The 16,153-nt window shown below is 44.5% G+C and overlaps 1 protein-coding gene across 1 annotated transcript; it reads left to right on the top strand.

Annotated features, from left to right (window-relative positions):
- The first annotated feature begins 388 nt into the window (after positions 1-388).
- Positions 389-16,042, top strand: prpf8 (pre-mRNA processing factor 8). The gene is given in 44 exon segments (XM_018687224.2): positions 389-572; positions 1,202-1,322; positions 1,437-1,605; positions 1,857-2,021; positions 2,126-2,344; positions 2,434-2,646; positions 2,813-2,938; positions 3,096-3,201; positions 3,538-3,728; positions 3,825-3,944; positions 4,066-4,255; positions 4,491-4,610; positions 4,877-5,011; positions 5,137-5,266; positions 5,401-5,597; positions 5,981-6,187; positions 6,701-6,864; positions 6,980-7,106; positions 7,306-7,498; positions 7,648-7,835; positions 7,987-8,225; positions 8,319-8,465; positions 8,587-8,797; positions 8,898-9,014; positions 9,124-9,371; positions 9,483-9,498; positions 9,500-9,663; positions 9,799-9,934; positions 10,024-10,193; positions 10,352-10,481; positions 10,611-10,757; positions 10,887-11,047; positions 11,207-11,398; positions 11,948-12,185; positions 12,306-12,434; positions 12,763-12,876; positions 12,984-13,157; positions 13,401-13,594; positions 13,722-13,961; positions 14,057-14,198; positions 14,285-14,425; positions 14,533-14,672; positions 14,822-15,024; positions 15,412-16,042. Coding segments are annotated over 43 exon segments (7,017 nt in total). The 5' UTR covers positions 389-572; positions 1,202-1,213; the 3' UTR covers positions 15,567-16,042.
- The last annotated feature ends 111 nt before the right edge of the window (positions 16,043-16,153 follow it).

Raw genomic sequence — 16,153 nt, 5'->3', positions numbered from 1 at the left:
CTCAAAATGTAAACAATTGGATATGTTTGGATGAAATTCAAATTGCCTTTTTAGTGGATTTTTCCGAATGAGAACAATACAGTTCATAACAGTTTGATCTGTCAGTCAGAATCTCAAATAGCTCTGCGAGAAAAGCTGATATGAAAATACATCGCACAGGGTTTTGACAATCTCAGTTCAGGCTACTGTTGCTGTGGTGACTGACGAGTAAGTGCACTCCAACACTGCAGGGGACAGTAGTGCAACGGAAACAGGATCATACGGGTATTTGCAAAACTGCGCTCATCCAACGTTGGCGTATTTTTTAACGTAGGCCCCTAGTGTTTAGTGGTAATGCCTACGTAGATTCGTACGTATATCCGGCGTAACTGTCGTTTGTGAAATCCTCGAAAGTACGTTCATCGTGTGGCCGCCGTCGTTCGTCGTGCAGCTCCATGAAGACAAATCAACACAACGGGAAACCACAAAAAAGACCTTAAAGCTTTGAATGAGAGATGTTGTGATAGGCGACTGTGTGTGCAATCAGGTCGTCTTCAACGTTAGGAAATTACTCTGGGCGTAAAGGTAGCGAGGTGTGTGATGTTTTCTTTTTTGTTACCTAACATTTAGTTGTTAGCCGCCGTGCTAATTTTAGCAGTCGGCTAGCTTACCGCTTCATCCACGCTTGGCCTAATCAACAACTAGACTTAAAACGCCCGCTAATGTTTCGCAAACTTGCTGTGCGTCTTATTGTAAGGCTTCATTAATTGCAGTTTACCCTTTAAAATGTATCGAATAAGTAACCACTGAAGTCTGGTGGTGTTTAAGTTTTGTTTAATGGTTCAGAATGCGCCGTTCAGGCAGCCATGTTGTTAAGCTAGTCATAAACGGAAATAACGTTAAATAAATTTTACCCACTAATGTTTTATGTTGAGTGTTTAATCAACTTCCATTGTTTTAAATCAAGTTATTACACCCGTTTCTTTGACACATATGTATAATCTAAAGAGTACGATGTGCTAGAACTAGCCAGAGGATTCACCGTGCTAATGAAATGCGGAGTTTAACTTTTGTGCGTTAAAATGCAAAAGTCATTTACTGTTTTCACTTCACTTATAATTCCTCTCCCCAGAGTTTTGATAACATGCAGACACTAAAACTAAACGCTTAAAACTGGGTTAGTGCTAATTGTAATTTTTTGTGCGCTGTTTTGTTTTTTCAGTGGTGAAGCACTATGGCAGCTACCTTCCCCTATAGAGGGGTCCCTGCGGGGATGCCACCAGGTGTACCCCCTCCTGTGCCGGTCCCTGACTACATGTCTGAGGAAAAACTGCAAGAAAAGGGTATGTTGACTTTCAGCTAATGCAGCAAATTCACAGTGGAAAGCTAAGATCTTGTATCATAGTTGGATCCAATAAATTTTGTCATAATGGAGTAAATATTCTTAAACCCTACAGCGAGAAAATGGCAGCAGTTGCAGGCAAAGCGCTACTCAGAGAAAAGAAAGTTTGGCTTTGTGGATGCTCAGAAGGAAGATATGCCACCGGAGCATGTCCGCAAGATCATTAGGGACCATGGAGACATGACCAACAGAAAATTTCGCCACGACAAGAGGGTCTACCTCGGGTAAAAATGAATCATATAGCAGTAAATGTGTTGAATTAAAACTAGTAGTAGAACTCACTTAATCTTTTCTTAGCTGAATAACATCTTCACATGAAGTTTACTGTAAATTTAAGCTTTGAGATTAAGTTTAAGATTGCCTTCATCTACAGTTTAGTTTTTTTTGAATTTCTTTATTTGTTTGCTCATTTGCTGATAGCATCTGTCACTACCCTGTCAATAGCTCATCTTGTATCTTTCTTATTGTTGAACAGTGCCCTCAAGTACATGCCTCATGCAGTGCTGAAGCTTCTGGAGAACATGCCCATGCCCTGGGAGCAGATCCGAGATGTGCCTGTCCTCTATCACATCACTGGAGCGATTTCCTTTGTGAATGAAATCCCCTGGGTCATAGAGCCAGTCTACATCGCCCAGTGGGGGTAAGAAAGAGTGTGGTGTTGAGTGACGCTAAGCACAAGTGCATTGGGTTTATTTGTACTTCCACAGTATTTCTAATTGTTGGTATTCCTTATCTTCCTTCCAGCACCATGTGGATCATGATGCGTCGTGAGAAGCGTGACCGTCGGCACTTCAAGCGTATGCGCTTTCCACCATTTGATGACGAGGAGCCGCCGCTGGACTATGCTGACAACATCCTGGATGTGGAACCACTGGAGGCCATACAGATGGAGCTGGACCCAGAGGAGGACAGTTCAGTGGTGGAGTGGTTCTATGAGCACCAGCCCCTCAAAGACACTGCCAAGTAAGCCTTTACATTATTCTTTAAACACAGATACGTCAGGATTTTTGTGCCAGCAGAATCAGACAGTAATTAATTTGTACTCTCCTCAGGTTTGTGAATGGCACCACGTACCGTCGCTGGCAGTTCACACTGCCTATGATGTCCACATTGTACCGTCTGGCCAATCAGCTGCTGACAGACCTGGTGGATTTCAACTACTTTTACCTGTTTGACCTCAAGGCCTTCTTCACTTCCAAGGCTTTGAATATGGCCATTCCCGGTGGACCAAAGTTTGAGCCACTGGTCCGGGACATCAACCTCCAGTAAGTACCTCCTACTGATCTACAGACTTAATGCTGTTATTTTTTTTCTTAATTTTGCATGTTTCTCATAAACGTTACGCTCCCTTTTATTCCAAACAAAACATCAAGGAAGAATAGATACAGGATGACTTGTGCTTCAGCTGATCCTTCTTTGTTTCTCCCACAGGGATGAAGACTGGAATGAGTTCAATGACATCAACAAAATCATCATCCGACAGCCCATCAGGACAGAGTACAAAATCGCTTTCCCCTACCTGTACAATAACTTGCCACATCACGTCCATCTCACCTGGTAAGTGGTAGTTCACTGAAAAGTATTTCTGATTAATTAAAGAAAAACTAGCTTAGACCACACCCTTGAACTTGCTCCTCTGTTTACTAAATCTGTTATAACATCTCTCACGTTGCCTTTAAGAAATAAGTTGATATTCATGACTTTACCTGTGCAGGTACCACACTCCAAATGTGGTGTTTATCAAGACAGAGGATCCAGATCTTCCAGCGTTTTACTTTGACCCGCTGATCAACCCCATTTCACACAGACACTCTGTCAAGGTAAGTGTGGTGTTTATCCACCTTCCACTTTTGGCAGCTGAGAAAATATGTATAATACCCTCACAACAAAACCTAATCAAAGTTTTGGAAGACATCCTCTTACAAAGGCGCACTTGCATTGGTCTGCTTGCCCGTGCGTAAGAACTGGAGGAACATGAAAATGAATGGTGGCTCTTTTATCACCGGCTGCAGATGCAGTTGGCCTGTCACCATTCAGATATCAGGTTTAAAAAGTTAGAATATTTGGCCTAATTTGAGATAAAAGTTGAGCAATAAAACAGAATGCTACAGCTGACGCTAAATCACTTTGTTGTTTTCATTCTGCTATCCCCTCAGAGCCAAGAGCCTCTGCCTGATGATGATGAGGAGTTTGAGCTTCCAGAGTATGTGGAACCCTTCCTCAAAGAGACCCCACTCTACACAGACAACACAGCCAATGGCATTGCTCTGCTGTGGGCGCCAAGACCCTTCAACCTGCGATCTGGCCGCACAAGGCGCGCCATTGATATCCCCCTGATCAAGAACTGGTGAGCCAGCTACACGCGTTGGAGCGATAACTTACTGATCAGATGGCGTTTGTGGAAAATTCAGTTGTTAATGGAGAGCATTGTGTTATTTTACAGGTACCGTGAACACTGCCCTGCAGGACAACCAGTGAAAGTGCGTGTGTCATATCAGAAACTGCTCAAATACTATGTGCTCAATGCTCTGAAACACAGACCACCCAAGGCCCAGAAGAAGAGGTGAGCATCATTAGACACTTTATTGATTGATTTCCTCTTAATCTGTGTTTTGAATTGAAGCTGTTTATGTGCTCGTCATCTTGTTGTTTCCTGTAAAGATTTTCCCTCTGTTGTCTTTCAGGTATCTGTTCCGCTCCTTCAAGGCCACAAAGTTCTTTCAGTCCACAAAGCTGGACTGGGTGGAGGTGGGCCTGCAGGTGTGCAGACAGGGCTACAACATGCTCAATCTGCTTATCCACCGTAAGAACCTCAACTACCTGCATCTCGACTACAACTTCAACCTGAAGCCTGTCAAGACACTGACCACAAAGGTACAGGCTCGAGTGACTTGATAGAACTTTAAGAGTTTGTCTTTCTCAGTTACCTGTCATTTTTCCCGTCGTTGGATGCGTTATGCGTAAAAAAGTGTTTCAGTTTTTGTCGTTCCATTATTTGTATAAATTTAAAATGTAGTTAACGCTCCCTTTTTTGTTGGTAAACAATGTTACACTGCTAACAAAACCATTGTAAACCTTAAACTTAATTGTTCTTGTTTGTGTCCCATAGGAGCGAAAGAAGTCCAGATTCGGTAATGCCTTCCATCTGTGCAGAGAGGTGCTGCGTCTCAGCAAGCTGGTGGTGGACAGCCATGTGCAGTACAGACTGGGAAATGTTGATGCCTTCCAGGTAGGTTCAGCTACATACTCTACACAGCACATCCCATCTCACTTGAGGGCTAGCTACACCTGCCTTTCTCTGTAGTGTAGATGCTCACAATGTAAAACACAAGGTATGTACTTAAATGATGTTAAATGGTTTTTAGGAACTGTGATCAGTTTGTTGTGGTGGTTACAGTGGTGCTGCTGTTTTAACATTAGATGCACATGGTTTTTTGGTTGTTTTACTTGATAATTTCACACTTGGTTAATCTCTGAACCTTGTCTGTGTTGCAGTTGGCTGATGGACTGCAGTACATCTTTGCTCATGTGGGTCAGCTGACAGGCATGTACCGCTACAAGTACAAGCTGATGAGACAAATTCGCATGTGCAAAGACCTGAAGCATCTCATCTACTACCGCTTCAACACTGTAAGTACTGTGTTGTGGATCAGCCAACTATTTTTTAAATTAAAGATAGTGATGTTGAGTCACACACACTCTCTGCACTTGAAGTTTGACTTCATCTTTGGGCTTATCTGTGTGTGTTTGATCAGGGCCCTGTGGGCAAAGGTCCAGGTTGTGGCTTCTGGGCTCCCGGCTGGAGAGTGTGGCTGTTCTTCATGAGAGGCATCACGCCACTGCTGGAGAGGTGGCTGGGGAATCTGCTGGCCAGGCAGTTTGAAGGTACACACACACACACACCTTTCCATGTTAATTATTTGAGCAACAAGTGGTATGATGCACACACTCAGAGGCATTTATTGGAGAAAGAAACTGTGGCAGTTTAAGCAGCTGTGATTTTTGATTGCCCCCGTCAGGACGACACTCCAAGGGTGTTGCCAAGACGGTGACCAAACAGCGTGTGGAGTCTCACTTTGATCTGGAGCTGCGAGCTGCGGTGATGCACGACATCTTGGACATGATGCCTGAAGGTATCAAACAGAACAAAGCGAGGACCATCTTGCAGCACCTCAGCGAGTCCTGGAGGTGCTGGAAGGCCAACATCCCATGGAAGGTCAGTGCATCTGAGATAACTTCACTGTGACTGAGTAATGCATGGTAGAGGGCTCTGTCTGTTGTTGAGAGCAAAGGATTAATTATGAAATCCCTAAAGTGCTGCTCCATTTTAGTTTAGGATTTGTGCGACTCCAGTGTCTTAAGAAAGATGTCATGTACTTGAAGTGTTTGAGTCAGGTCAAGTGTTTCAAGTGTACCCTGATAGAAATGTCAACATACATTATTTATCTTAATTTATGACCCGTGTGGAAAACACTTGCATTAATATACAGCAAATTTGTGGAGAAGATAAAAATCAAACCGAATAATAGTGGCTGCAAAAGTGACAAGCAATGAATGAATAGAAGTCTGATTCCAATTTTTTTTTCCCCATCACTTCAGGTGCCAGGCCTGCCCACTCCTATTGAGAACATGATCCTGCGCTACGTCAAGGCCAAGGCTGACTGGTGGACCAACACGGCTCACTACAACCGTGAGCGAATCCGTCGTGGAGCCACTGTGGACAAGACTGTGTGCAAGAAGAACCTGGGCAGACTGACCCGTCTGTACCTGAAAGCTGAACAGGAGAGACAGCACAACTACCTGAAGGTAACACACAGAATCTCTCCTTCCCAGTTAATGAAATGCTGTATTTTATGGTAAACTTTAAGAAATTTGTCACCTCTGCCTTTACCAGGAAGTGTGGCAAATTGTCCAGCTCCTTCCTTTGACACCTGTGCAAAAATAAATATAATTCCTTCATAACAATTCCTAGTGAAGTTTTGAATGATGTCCTCTTACAAAGGTGCACTTGCATTGGTCTGCTTGCCTGTGCGTAAGAACTGGAGGAATATTAAAATGAATGGTGTTTTTTTTTTTCATTTATCAGTGGCTGCAGCTGCAGTTCTCCCTTCACCATTCAGATATAGGTTTAGATAATCTATGCAATGATTATACTCCTTTTTAATATTTATATTTTTCTTAACATTAACCTGTTCTTGACTTCTAAATTTATATTTACTTATAACTACTTAATACAGATAGTAATTTTTGCTATTGCAGCTCTGTATCCAAAACCATGTATGACATATTTTTATTGAAGTGTACATGTTCTACCTACAGGATGGTCCCTACATTACTGCTGAAGAGGCAGTGGCCATTTACACCACCACTGTTCACTGGCTGGAGAGTCGGCGGTTCTCGCCCATCCCCTTCCCCCCTCTGTCATACAAACATGACACCAAGCTGCTCATCTTGGCTCTGGAGAGGCTCAAGGAAGCATACAGGTAAACATACTTGGGGCATGGCCAACTTTATCAGCAAATGTTTATTCATATTTGGCACCACAACTGCCAGAATATACATTTTCTACATTATTCAGTTTGTCTCTGTGTCCCCTAGTGTGAAGTCTCGTCTGAACCAGAGCCAGAGGGAGGAGCTGGGGCTGATAGAGCAGGCTTACGACAACCCTCACGAGGCCCTGTCCAGGATCAAACGTCACCTGCTCACACAGAGAGCCTTCAAAGAGGTCAGGACCAAGATGTGCAGATATTTTTTTGGGGAAATTTACACTTACAGATGTAAAAACACAGCATTTCTCATGGATGTAAACATAAGAGAGAAGTATTTCTTATTTATGTTTGGTAAAAGTTGACTATAGTTGCCTTGAATTTCCTCTGTTTTGCCGATGTAAACATATTTCTTGGCCACCCCGTCGTCTTTTGCAGGTGGGTATCGAGTTCATGGACTTGTACAGCCACCTGGTGCCTGTGTACGATGTGGAGCCCCTGGAGAAGATCACTGACGCCTACCTGGACCAGTACCTGTGGTACGAGGCAGACAAGAGGCGCCTGTTCCCACCCTGGATCAAACCCGCCGACACTGAACCACCACCACTTCTGGTCTACAAGTGGTGCCAAGGTCAGGCTCATTGGAAAAGAACCAATAATAGAGCGTTATTGTATGACACCTAATCATATTGTGTAATATGTCATTATGGATCTTGTGTCATTAAACTGACAATCCCACTTTCAAACTTTATCTAAGGGCATTTTGTTTATTCCCTTCAGGCATCAACAACTTGCAGGATGTGTGGGAGACTGCGGAGGGAGAGTGCAACGTGATGCTGGAGTCCCGCTATGAGAAGATGTATGAGAAGATCGATCTGACGCTGCTCAACAGGCTGCTGCGTCTTATTGTCGACCACAACATTGCTGATTACATGACAGCCAAGAATAACGTGGTCATCAACTACAAGGTAAACACACTTGTTCATTTTAGGTCTGATTTATTCCTGTGTAATCTTTACACATGATTCCTTAGTAAGTGATATGTAGCTCAGTGTTGAGACATACTTGATTTTAAACTGAAATGTTTTCCACTCTGTCTCTTACCTTTGTTCTATCTAGGACATGAACCACACCAACTCCTATGGCATCATCAGGGGGCTTCAGTTTGCCTCATTCATTGTGCAGTACTACGGCCTGGTGATGGACCTGCTGGTGCTGGGCTTGCACCGTGCCAGCGAGATGGCCGGCCCGCCTCAGATGCCCAACGACTTCCTCAGTTTCCAAGACACAGCCACAGAGAGCGCCCACCCAATCCGACTGTACTGCCGCTACATCGACCGCATCCACATCTTCTTCAGGTGGGTCTGAATCGCCAAAATGGTATGACGGCCATTTATAACTGTGTACGAGAGTGAGAATAAGTTTTTTTAAAAGGAATTTTTCTCCCCCAGGTTCTCTGCTGACGAGGCTAGGGATCTCATTCAGAGGTATCTGACGGAGCACCCAGACCCCAACAATGAGAACATCGTGGGTTACAACAACAAGAAGTGCTGGCCTCGTGATGCCCGCATGAGACTGATGAAGCACGATGTCAACCTGTGAGTTCCACCTCAACACTGTCAACTTTAGTTAATTGTAATATGAAATCTTATTCAGTGTCGAATGTTGCCTTAGAGTTTGAGACAAAAAGTCGTAACTTCTCTCAACTTACCTCCCCAGTGGACGTGCAGTGTTCTGGGACATCAAAAACCGTCTGCCCAGATCTGTGACCACTGTACAGTGGGAGAACAGCTTTGTGTCGGTCTACAGCAAAGACAACCCCAACCTGCTCTTCAACATGTGTGGTTTTGAGTGCCGCATCCTCCCCAAGTGCCGCACTAGCTATGAGGAGTTTACCCACAAAGACGGTGTCTGGAACTTGCAGAATGAGGTGAGAAGCTGAAGCCCAAAATAAAAAGTTGCTATGCTGCTAACTTACTTCTCATGGTTGCCATTGTTACTGAGTTGTCACACTGTATTTGGTTGTGTAGGTAACCAAAGAGAGGACAGCACAGTGTTTCCTGCGTGTGGATGATGAATCCATGCAGCGATTCCACAACAGAGTGCGTCAGATCCTGATGGCCTCTGGGTCCACCACATTCACCAAGGTCAGCAAACAACTTCATCCCAAAACACTAGATTGGATAAATCAAAAAAGTAACGGTGGGGATAGTTACCTCGTCAGAGTATTTCAGCACATCCATTCTTTACCTCCAGATCGTGAACAAATGGAACACGGCTCTGATCGGCTTGATGACGTACTTCCGTGAGGCGGTGGTTAACACCCAGGAGCTCCTGGACCTGCTGGTGAAGTGCGAGAACAAGATCCAGACGCGTATCAAGATCGGCCTCAACTCCAAAATGCCTAGCCGCTTTCCTCCTGTGGTCTTCTACACTCCCAAAGAGCTGGGTGGACTTGGCATGTTGTCCATGGGCCACGTGCTTATCCCACAGTCAGATCTGCGGTAAGTCAGCATCTCTGTTTTCATTTCACCTCTTGACGGTAAATGTCTTGTAAGTTCATTTAACTGTGGTACCACATCAAACTGGATGGTCGTGTTTCTCTGTTTTACCAGGTGGTCCAAGCAGACAGGATGTGGGAATCACCCACTTCAGGTCCGGAATGAGTCATGAAGAGGACCAGCTGATTCCTAACTTGTACCGCTACATTCAGCCATGGGAGAGTGAGTTCATCGACTCTCAGAGGGTGTGGGCCGAGTACGCACTCAAGAGACAGGAGGCCATCGCCCAGAACAGGTGAGGCCTTGTCAGTGTTGGCAAGAGCTGTGATTCATTGATCTGCTGTTCTACGCGGGTCCAAGTATTTTTAGTTTGAGCACATGAGAGCTGAGGCTAGACGAGGCAAATAGCAGTGTGTTTTCTGTGCTGTAGGCGTCTCACCCTGGAGGATTTAGAGGACTCGTGGGACAGAGGAATCCCCCGCATCAACACACTTTTCCAGAAGGACAGACACACGCTGGCTTATGACAAAGGCTGGAGAGTCAGGACAGATTTCAAGCAGTACCAGGTATATGATGGAGACCCTCCTGATGTGTTGATGGGCAACAGTTTGAGATTAACATTCAGTACTGACGTCCATGTCTTGACTGAGTGCAGGTGCTGAAGCAGAATCCCTTCTGGTGGACCCACCAGAGGCACGATGGCAAACTGTGGAACCTGAACAACTACCGCACAGACATGATCCAGGCTCTGGGCGGTGTGGAGGGCATCCTGGAGCACACACTCTTCAAAGGCACTTATTTCCCCACCTGGGAGGGTCTCTTCTGGTGAGGGCACTTTGACATTAGGAATACTTATGGTGCACTTTGGGAAATAAGGACCATTTCTATCCTCCCTCTCTGAATGTATACTTGCCAGAGGAACTGATTTGTTTACGTGTTATTCAGTTTATTAAAGCAACATCACCTGTGTTTCTGGGCTTTAGGGAGAAGGCCAGTGGCTTCGAGGAGTCCATGAAATGGAAGAAGCTGACCAATGCCCAGAGGTCTGGTCTCAACCAAATCCCCAACCGTCGCTTCACACTTTGGTGGTCACCCACCATCAACAGAGCCAACGTTAGTACAACCAGCAGCTGAAAAATAATTATTTCCAGATCTTTTTATTTTACCAGTCACTGTGGGAAGTGTCTTAAGGGTTTATAGCTCAAACACTGGCTTATGGTCTTTGTCCTTTTTTGTGTCTAGGTGTATGTGGGTTTCCAGGTGCAGCTTGACCTGACAGGAATCTTTATGCATGGCAAGATCCCCACACTGAAGATCTCCCTCATCCAGATCTTCAGGGCTCACTTGTGGCAGAAGATTCATGAGAGCATTGTCATGGATCTCTGTCAGGTCAGGTTCTGGATAGATTTTCAATCTCTGCAGTACAGGGATTATAACCTTAAAAAATTCACTCAGAGAAGAATATCAGATTGAATGAACTTTGATTTGATTAACTGTTTTTAATGTTTTTGTTTTCAGGTGTTTGACCAGGAGCTGGATGCTCTGGAGATCGAGACAGTGCAGAAGGAAACCATCCACCCCAGGAAGTCATACAAGATGAACTCGTCCTGTGCAGACATCCTCCTCTTTGCGTCATACAAGTGGAACGTCTCTCGTCCTTCACTGCTCGCTGACTCCAAGTATGACTTCTATACATATATTTACGTGACTCTGTATATGATTACTTAGAGGAAAAAGTTACACTAGAAGGACCTTACCTTAGCTTCATAGCCTGTTAAGATAAAAGTATTCTACAGGCTGTATATCATGTGAATAAAAATGTTCACCTGCTCCTACAGGGATGTGATGGACAGCACCACCACACAGAAGTACTGGATTGACATTCAGCTCCGCTGGGGTGACTACGACTCGCATGACATCGAACGCTACGCCAGGGCCAAGTTCCTGGACTACACCACAGACAACATGAGTATCTACCCCTCCCCCACCGGAGTGCTCATTGCTATCGACCTGGCTTACAACCTCCACAGGTTAGGATTGTTTCAAGAATGGTTATGTGACCAGTTATGATGACAAATACTAAATGACTAACTTCATCATCCTTGTTTTAGATTAGCTTTATTATTATCATTATTATTAGCTGCTTGAATTTGTTGTTATTTACAGAAATGATAATATACCCTTAAGTAGCATTCTTGGGTCACTGAAGAAGGCAAACCAGTAACTTTACTCTCTGATGATTTGAGTGAGTAGTGTAGGGCATTACAGGTATCTAAAAATAAACTAGAAAGCAGTCAAATTCTTGGCAAATTCTTGATGGCATTTCCTGGATTTTTGCAACCACATGTTCATGTCTACAAATATGTTCTGTAGCATCCTGTAACATTTTCACACTAGCTTCCTAAGCTGTTGTACATGAACACAAGTTTGTCTTAACATCAGATCAGACGGCTTTGGTGGGTATATATACACTGACTTCCCCAAGGGGTGTTTTACTTTGGGTGTCATCAGAGACGAAATCAGAAAAAGAACAATATCAATTTAATTCTGAACCCTGTGTTTGATTTCTTCTTCTGTAGTGCCTATGGTAACTGGTTCCCTGGAAGCAAACCTCTGATCCAGCAGGCCATGGCTAAGATCATGAAGGCCAACCCTGCCCTGTATGTGCTCAGGGAGCGCATCCGCAAAGGTCTGCAGCTGTACTCTTCAGAGCCCACTGAGCCCTACCTGTCTTCACAGAACTATGGTGAACTCTTCTCTAACCAGATCATCTGGTTTGTGGATGACACCAATGTCTACAGAGTCACCATCCACAAGGTGAGGGCCAAACGTTTGACTTCAGCATAATGTGGAAATAACATGTCTGAATAGGTAGCTTTCCCATTGGAATATTTAAAAAATTAAGTTTTATTCACGTTTCTGTGTCTGTCTCAACAGACCTTTGAGGGTAACTTGACCACGAAGCCCATCAATGGAGCTATTTTCATCTTCAACCCCAGGACTGGTCAGCTCTTCCTCAAGATCATTCACACATCTGTGTGGGCTGGACAGAAACGTCTGGGACAGGTACCAACATCTCTATCGCTACTCACTTTCCTAATCACTGCTGCTTTTTGTGTTGATTACTATGATTCTTCTTGTTTAGTCATTTGATCAATGGTTAGTTTTGAGTCGTGTGTACGGAAAAGACCTTTAAAATATCATAGAGTGAATGATATGCAGGGTAACAGAGAATCAATTTGTAATTATCCTCATTGGGATGATGATAAGAGGCAGAAGTAAGTGAAGATATTATATGTTTCTGAATTTCAGCAAGCCCTCAGCTAAGTGACATAGGCACACCCTGTTACCTCCTGCCAGAGTGTCTAAAGTCATTCTTGTTTTATCTCTGTAGCTGGCCAAATGGAAGACAGCTGAAGAAGTGGCTGCCCTGATTCGCTCCCTCCCTGTGGAAGAGCAGCCAAAACAGATCATTGTAACCAGGAAGGGCATGTTGGATCCGCTGGAGGTGAGACTCTTACTTACGAACCGTGACATATCATCTGTGTCATTTCTGAAAGCTGGATACATACTCCAGTGCTTTCCTGTTCTAAAGCCATTGTTTTCTCCATGCAGGTCCACTTGCTCGACTTCCCCAACATCGTGATCAAGGGCTCTGAGTTGCAGCTGCCCTTCCAGGCCTGTCTGAAGGTGGAGAAGTTTGGAGACCTGATCCTGAAGGCCACAGAGCCTCAGATGGTGCTGTTCAATCTCTATGACGACTGGCTCAAGACCATCTCGTCTTACACAGTGAGTTTCACTCCCTCCCACAAGAGATTATTAGATCTGTCTCACTGTGCTGCATCTCTGGAGGTTATTCTGTTGCATTATTGAGGTAAATTATTACACATTAACAAGCTGTTAGAAAGCATCTGTGCTAGTATACCTGAGCTAATTTCCCACCAATCTCATCTGCTTGCATCTATCTTTGGTGAAATCAGCTTTATTCCCCTGTGTGATCAGTTTGTGTTTGGTGGTCTGCTCCTTCTCTAGGCCTTCTCCCGACTCATCCTGATCCTCAGAGCGCTCCACGTCAACAACGACCGTGCAAAGGTGATCCTGAAGCCTGACAAGACAACGATCACTGAGCCTCATCACATTTGGCCCACGCTCACCGATGAGGAGTGGATCAAGGTGGAAGTGCAGCTCAAGGACCTCATTCTGGCTGATTACGGCAAAAAGAACAAGTAAGTGGTTTGGGGTTTGGGATTCATTTTTTGGGGCTAAAGCAAAGGCAGCATGTAGCTCAGATAGTTACTGTCAGTGCAGTTGGGACTGCTGTTTTTAAAAATACATTTTTTTATTTCCCTCCAGTGTGAACGTGGCCTCACTGACCCAGTCTGAGATCCGTGACATCATCCTGGGTATGGAGATCTCTGCTCCATCTCAGCAGCGCCAGCAGATTGCAGAGATTGAGAAACAGACCAAAGAGCAGTCGCAGCTCACCGCCACACAGACCCGCACTGTCAACAAGCACGGCGACGAGATCATCACCTCCACCACCTCCAACTACGAGACCCAGACCTTCTCCTCCAAGACTGAGTGGAGAGTGAGGTGAGCAGGCGGTTACCTATAGTGGTAATAACTTTCAGCTGTTTTTATTTTTCCATGTCAGTTGACGTTAATGATCCGTGTTCGTCACCTGTCAGGGCCATCTCTGCTGCCAACCTCCATCTGCGAACCAACCACATCTACGTGTCATCTGATGACATCAAGGAGACGGGTTACACCTACATCCTGCCCAAGAATGTCCTCAAGAAGTTCATCTGCATCTCAGATCTGCGAGCACAGGTATTCATCCGTAGTCCTGCACTCAAAGAAACAACCTGACTCTGTGGTTATTGAATATGTTCTGAACGTGCACCATGGTGTTCCAGATTGCAGGCTACCTGTATGGCACCAGCCCACCAGACAACCCTCAGGTGAAGGAGATCCGTTGTATCGTCATGGTGCCACAATGGGGAACACATCAGACAGTCCATCTGCCCAACCAGCTGCCTGGTCATGAATACCTTAAGGTAACACACATGTAGTATGAGGGAGTGTTCTGTGGCTCCTTTGTAACAGCTTCATGATTCACTTCTTTGTCCAAGCAATTTTTAACTTCTTTCCTCTCCTTAAACAGGAAATGGAGCCTCTCGGCTGGATCCACACCCAGCCTAATGAGTCGCCCCAGCTGTCCCCACAGGACGTCACCACCCATGCCAAGATCATGGCTGACAACCCCTCTTGGGATGGAGAAAAGACCATCATCATCACTTGCAGGTAGATTTCATCACCAGACACCTGCTGAGCAGCTTGATATTGTTTCCTCTGGTTTTTAATTAGCGTCACAAATAAGCCAGTGTCCTACTTTTCAGAGCTGTAATAGGAAATTGACTGGCACTTAAATTAATTTTACCTCTGGTTTTCAGCTTCACCCCAGGCTCGTGCACGCTCACAGCCTACAAGCTGACGCCCAGTGGCTACGAGTGGGGTCGTCAGAACACGGACAAGGGCAACAACCCTAAAGGTTACCTGCCCTCTCACTATGAGAGAGTGCAGATGCTGCTCTCTGATCGCTTCCTGGGCTTCTTCATGGTGCCTGGCCAAGTTTCCTGGAACTACAACTTCATGGGTCAGTAGCTGTAGTTTCTGTTTTCATCAGATGATTCTGCTTTAAAACGGTTTAAAACCACAGGATCACATCTGTAATATCCTCTGTGCTGATGTTTGTTTTCATTTGTGACAGAAATAGGTGGCTTATATTGATATTTCCGCTCTGTCCCTCTGTCAGTTTGATTGATTTTTGCTGTGCGACTGGTTCACAGCTGAAAATCTATCACTATCCCATGGAACTGCAAATAGCTTTTTGATTCTTTAGACTAATATGTAGTATGTTGTTACTTATGTGTTATAAAAAGTGACTTATTAAAGCAAGACTGTCATTCATGTGATGGTGCTCAAACCGCCGACACCATGTTGTAAGAATACACACAAACCATTTTAACTTGTCTTGCAACAGGTGTGCGCCACGATCCCAACATGAAGTACGACCTGCAGCTGGCCAACCCCAAAGAGTTCTACCATGAAGTCCATCGGCCCTCGCACTTCCTCAATTTTGCCTCACTGCAGGAGGGCGAGATCTACAACGCTGACCGTGAGGACATGTACGCTTGAGATGTTGTCAGTGTCCTGCCCCCGATACGATTTGTAGATAGCCAGAATCATGTGGGAGCCAGTCCAGAACAGCCCTTGTAATATTTCTATTGAACACATTATAACTGTGATGTTTGGAAATTTTTATGTAAAGGCTTTAGGACGTTTTAGAAATCTGTTTTTGATATTTTCTACAGATGTGTTATGTTTTTTGATCCTCACTCTCTCCTCCCTTGTTTCACTAAGGCTTCTTGAAGTAAGTCTTTGATTTTTGTGGCTACTGGTACATTTAAACATATGTGCGTTTGTGTGTAGTTTTCTGTACACAATACTTGAGTGTAATATTTGATGAGTAACTAATTCAAAAGGGTAAAGACTTAATTCCCCATTAGCCTTTTTGAGAAATGAAAGTTGTATTTCCATGCCAGTAATGCCCGTTACCATGTTGTACTGTGACATTGTAGCTTGGCTTTAAATAAAGATCACAATTTTTATAACCATTTGCCATGTGATAATGTAAAATGCAGTTTTTTGTGCAGTTTCATGTGGTGTACGCAGAACAGAGGAGAAAGCATTCATGCTTATTTAATTTTAACAGCACGGGGAAC

Source organism: Lates calcarifer, linkage group LG21, assembly GCF_001640805.2.
Source record: "Lates calcarifer isolate ASB-BC8 linkage group LG21, TLL_Latcal_v3, whole genome shotgun sequence".
In the NCBI taxonomy this organism is placed as follows: Eukaryota; Metazoa; Chordata; class Actinopteri; family Centropomidae; genus Lates; species Lates calcarifer.
The sequence above is the reverse complement of the archived record's forward strand: the minus strand, read 5'-3'. Positions and strand labels throughout refer to the sequence as shown.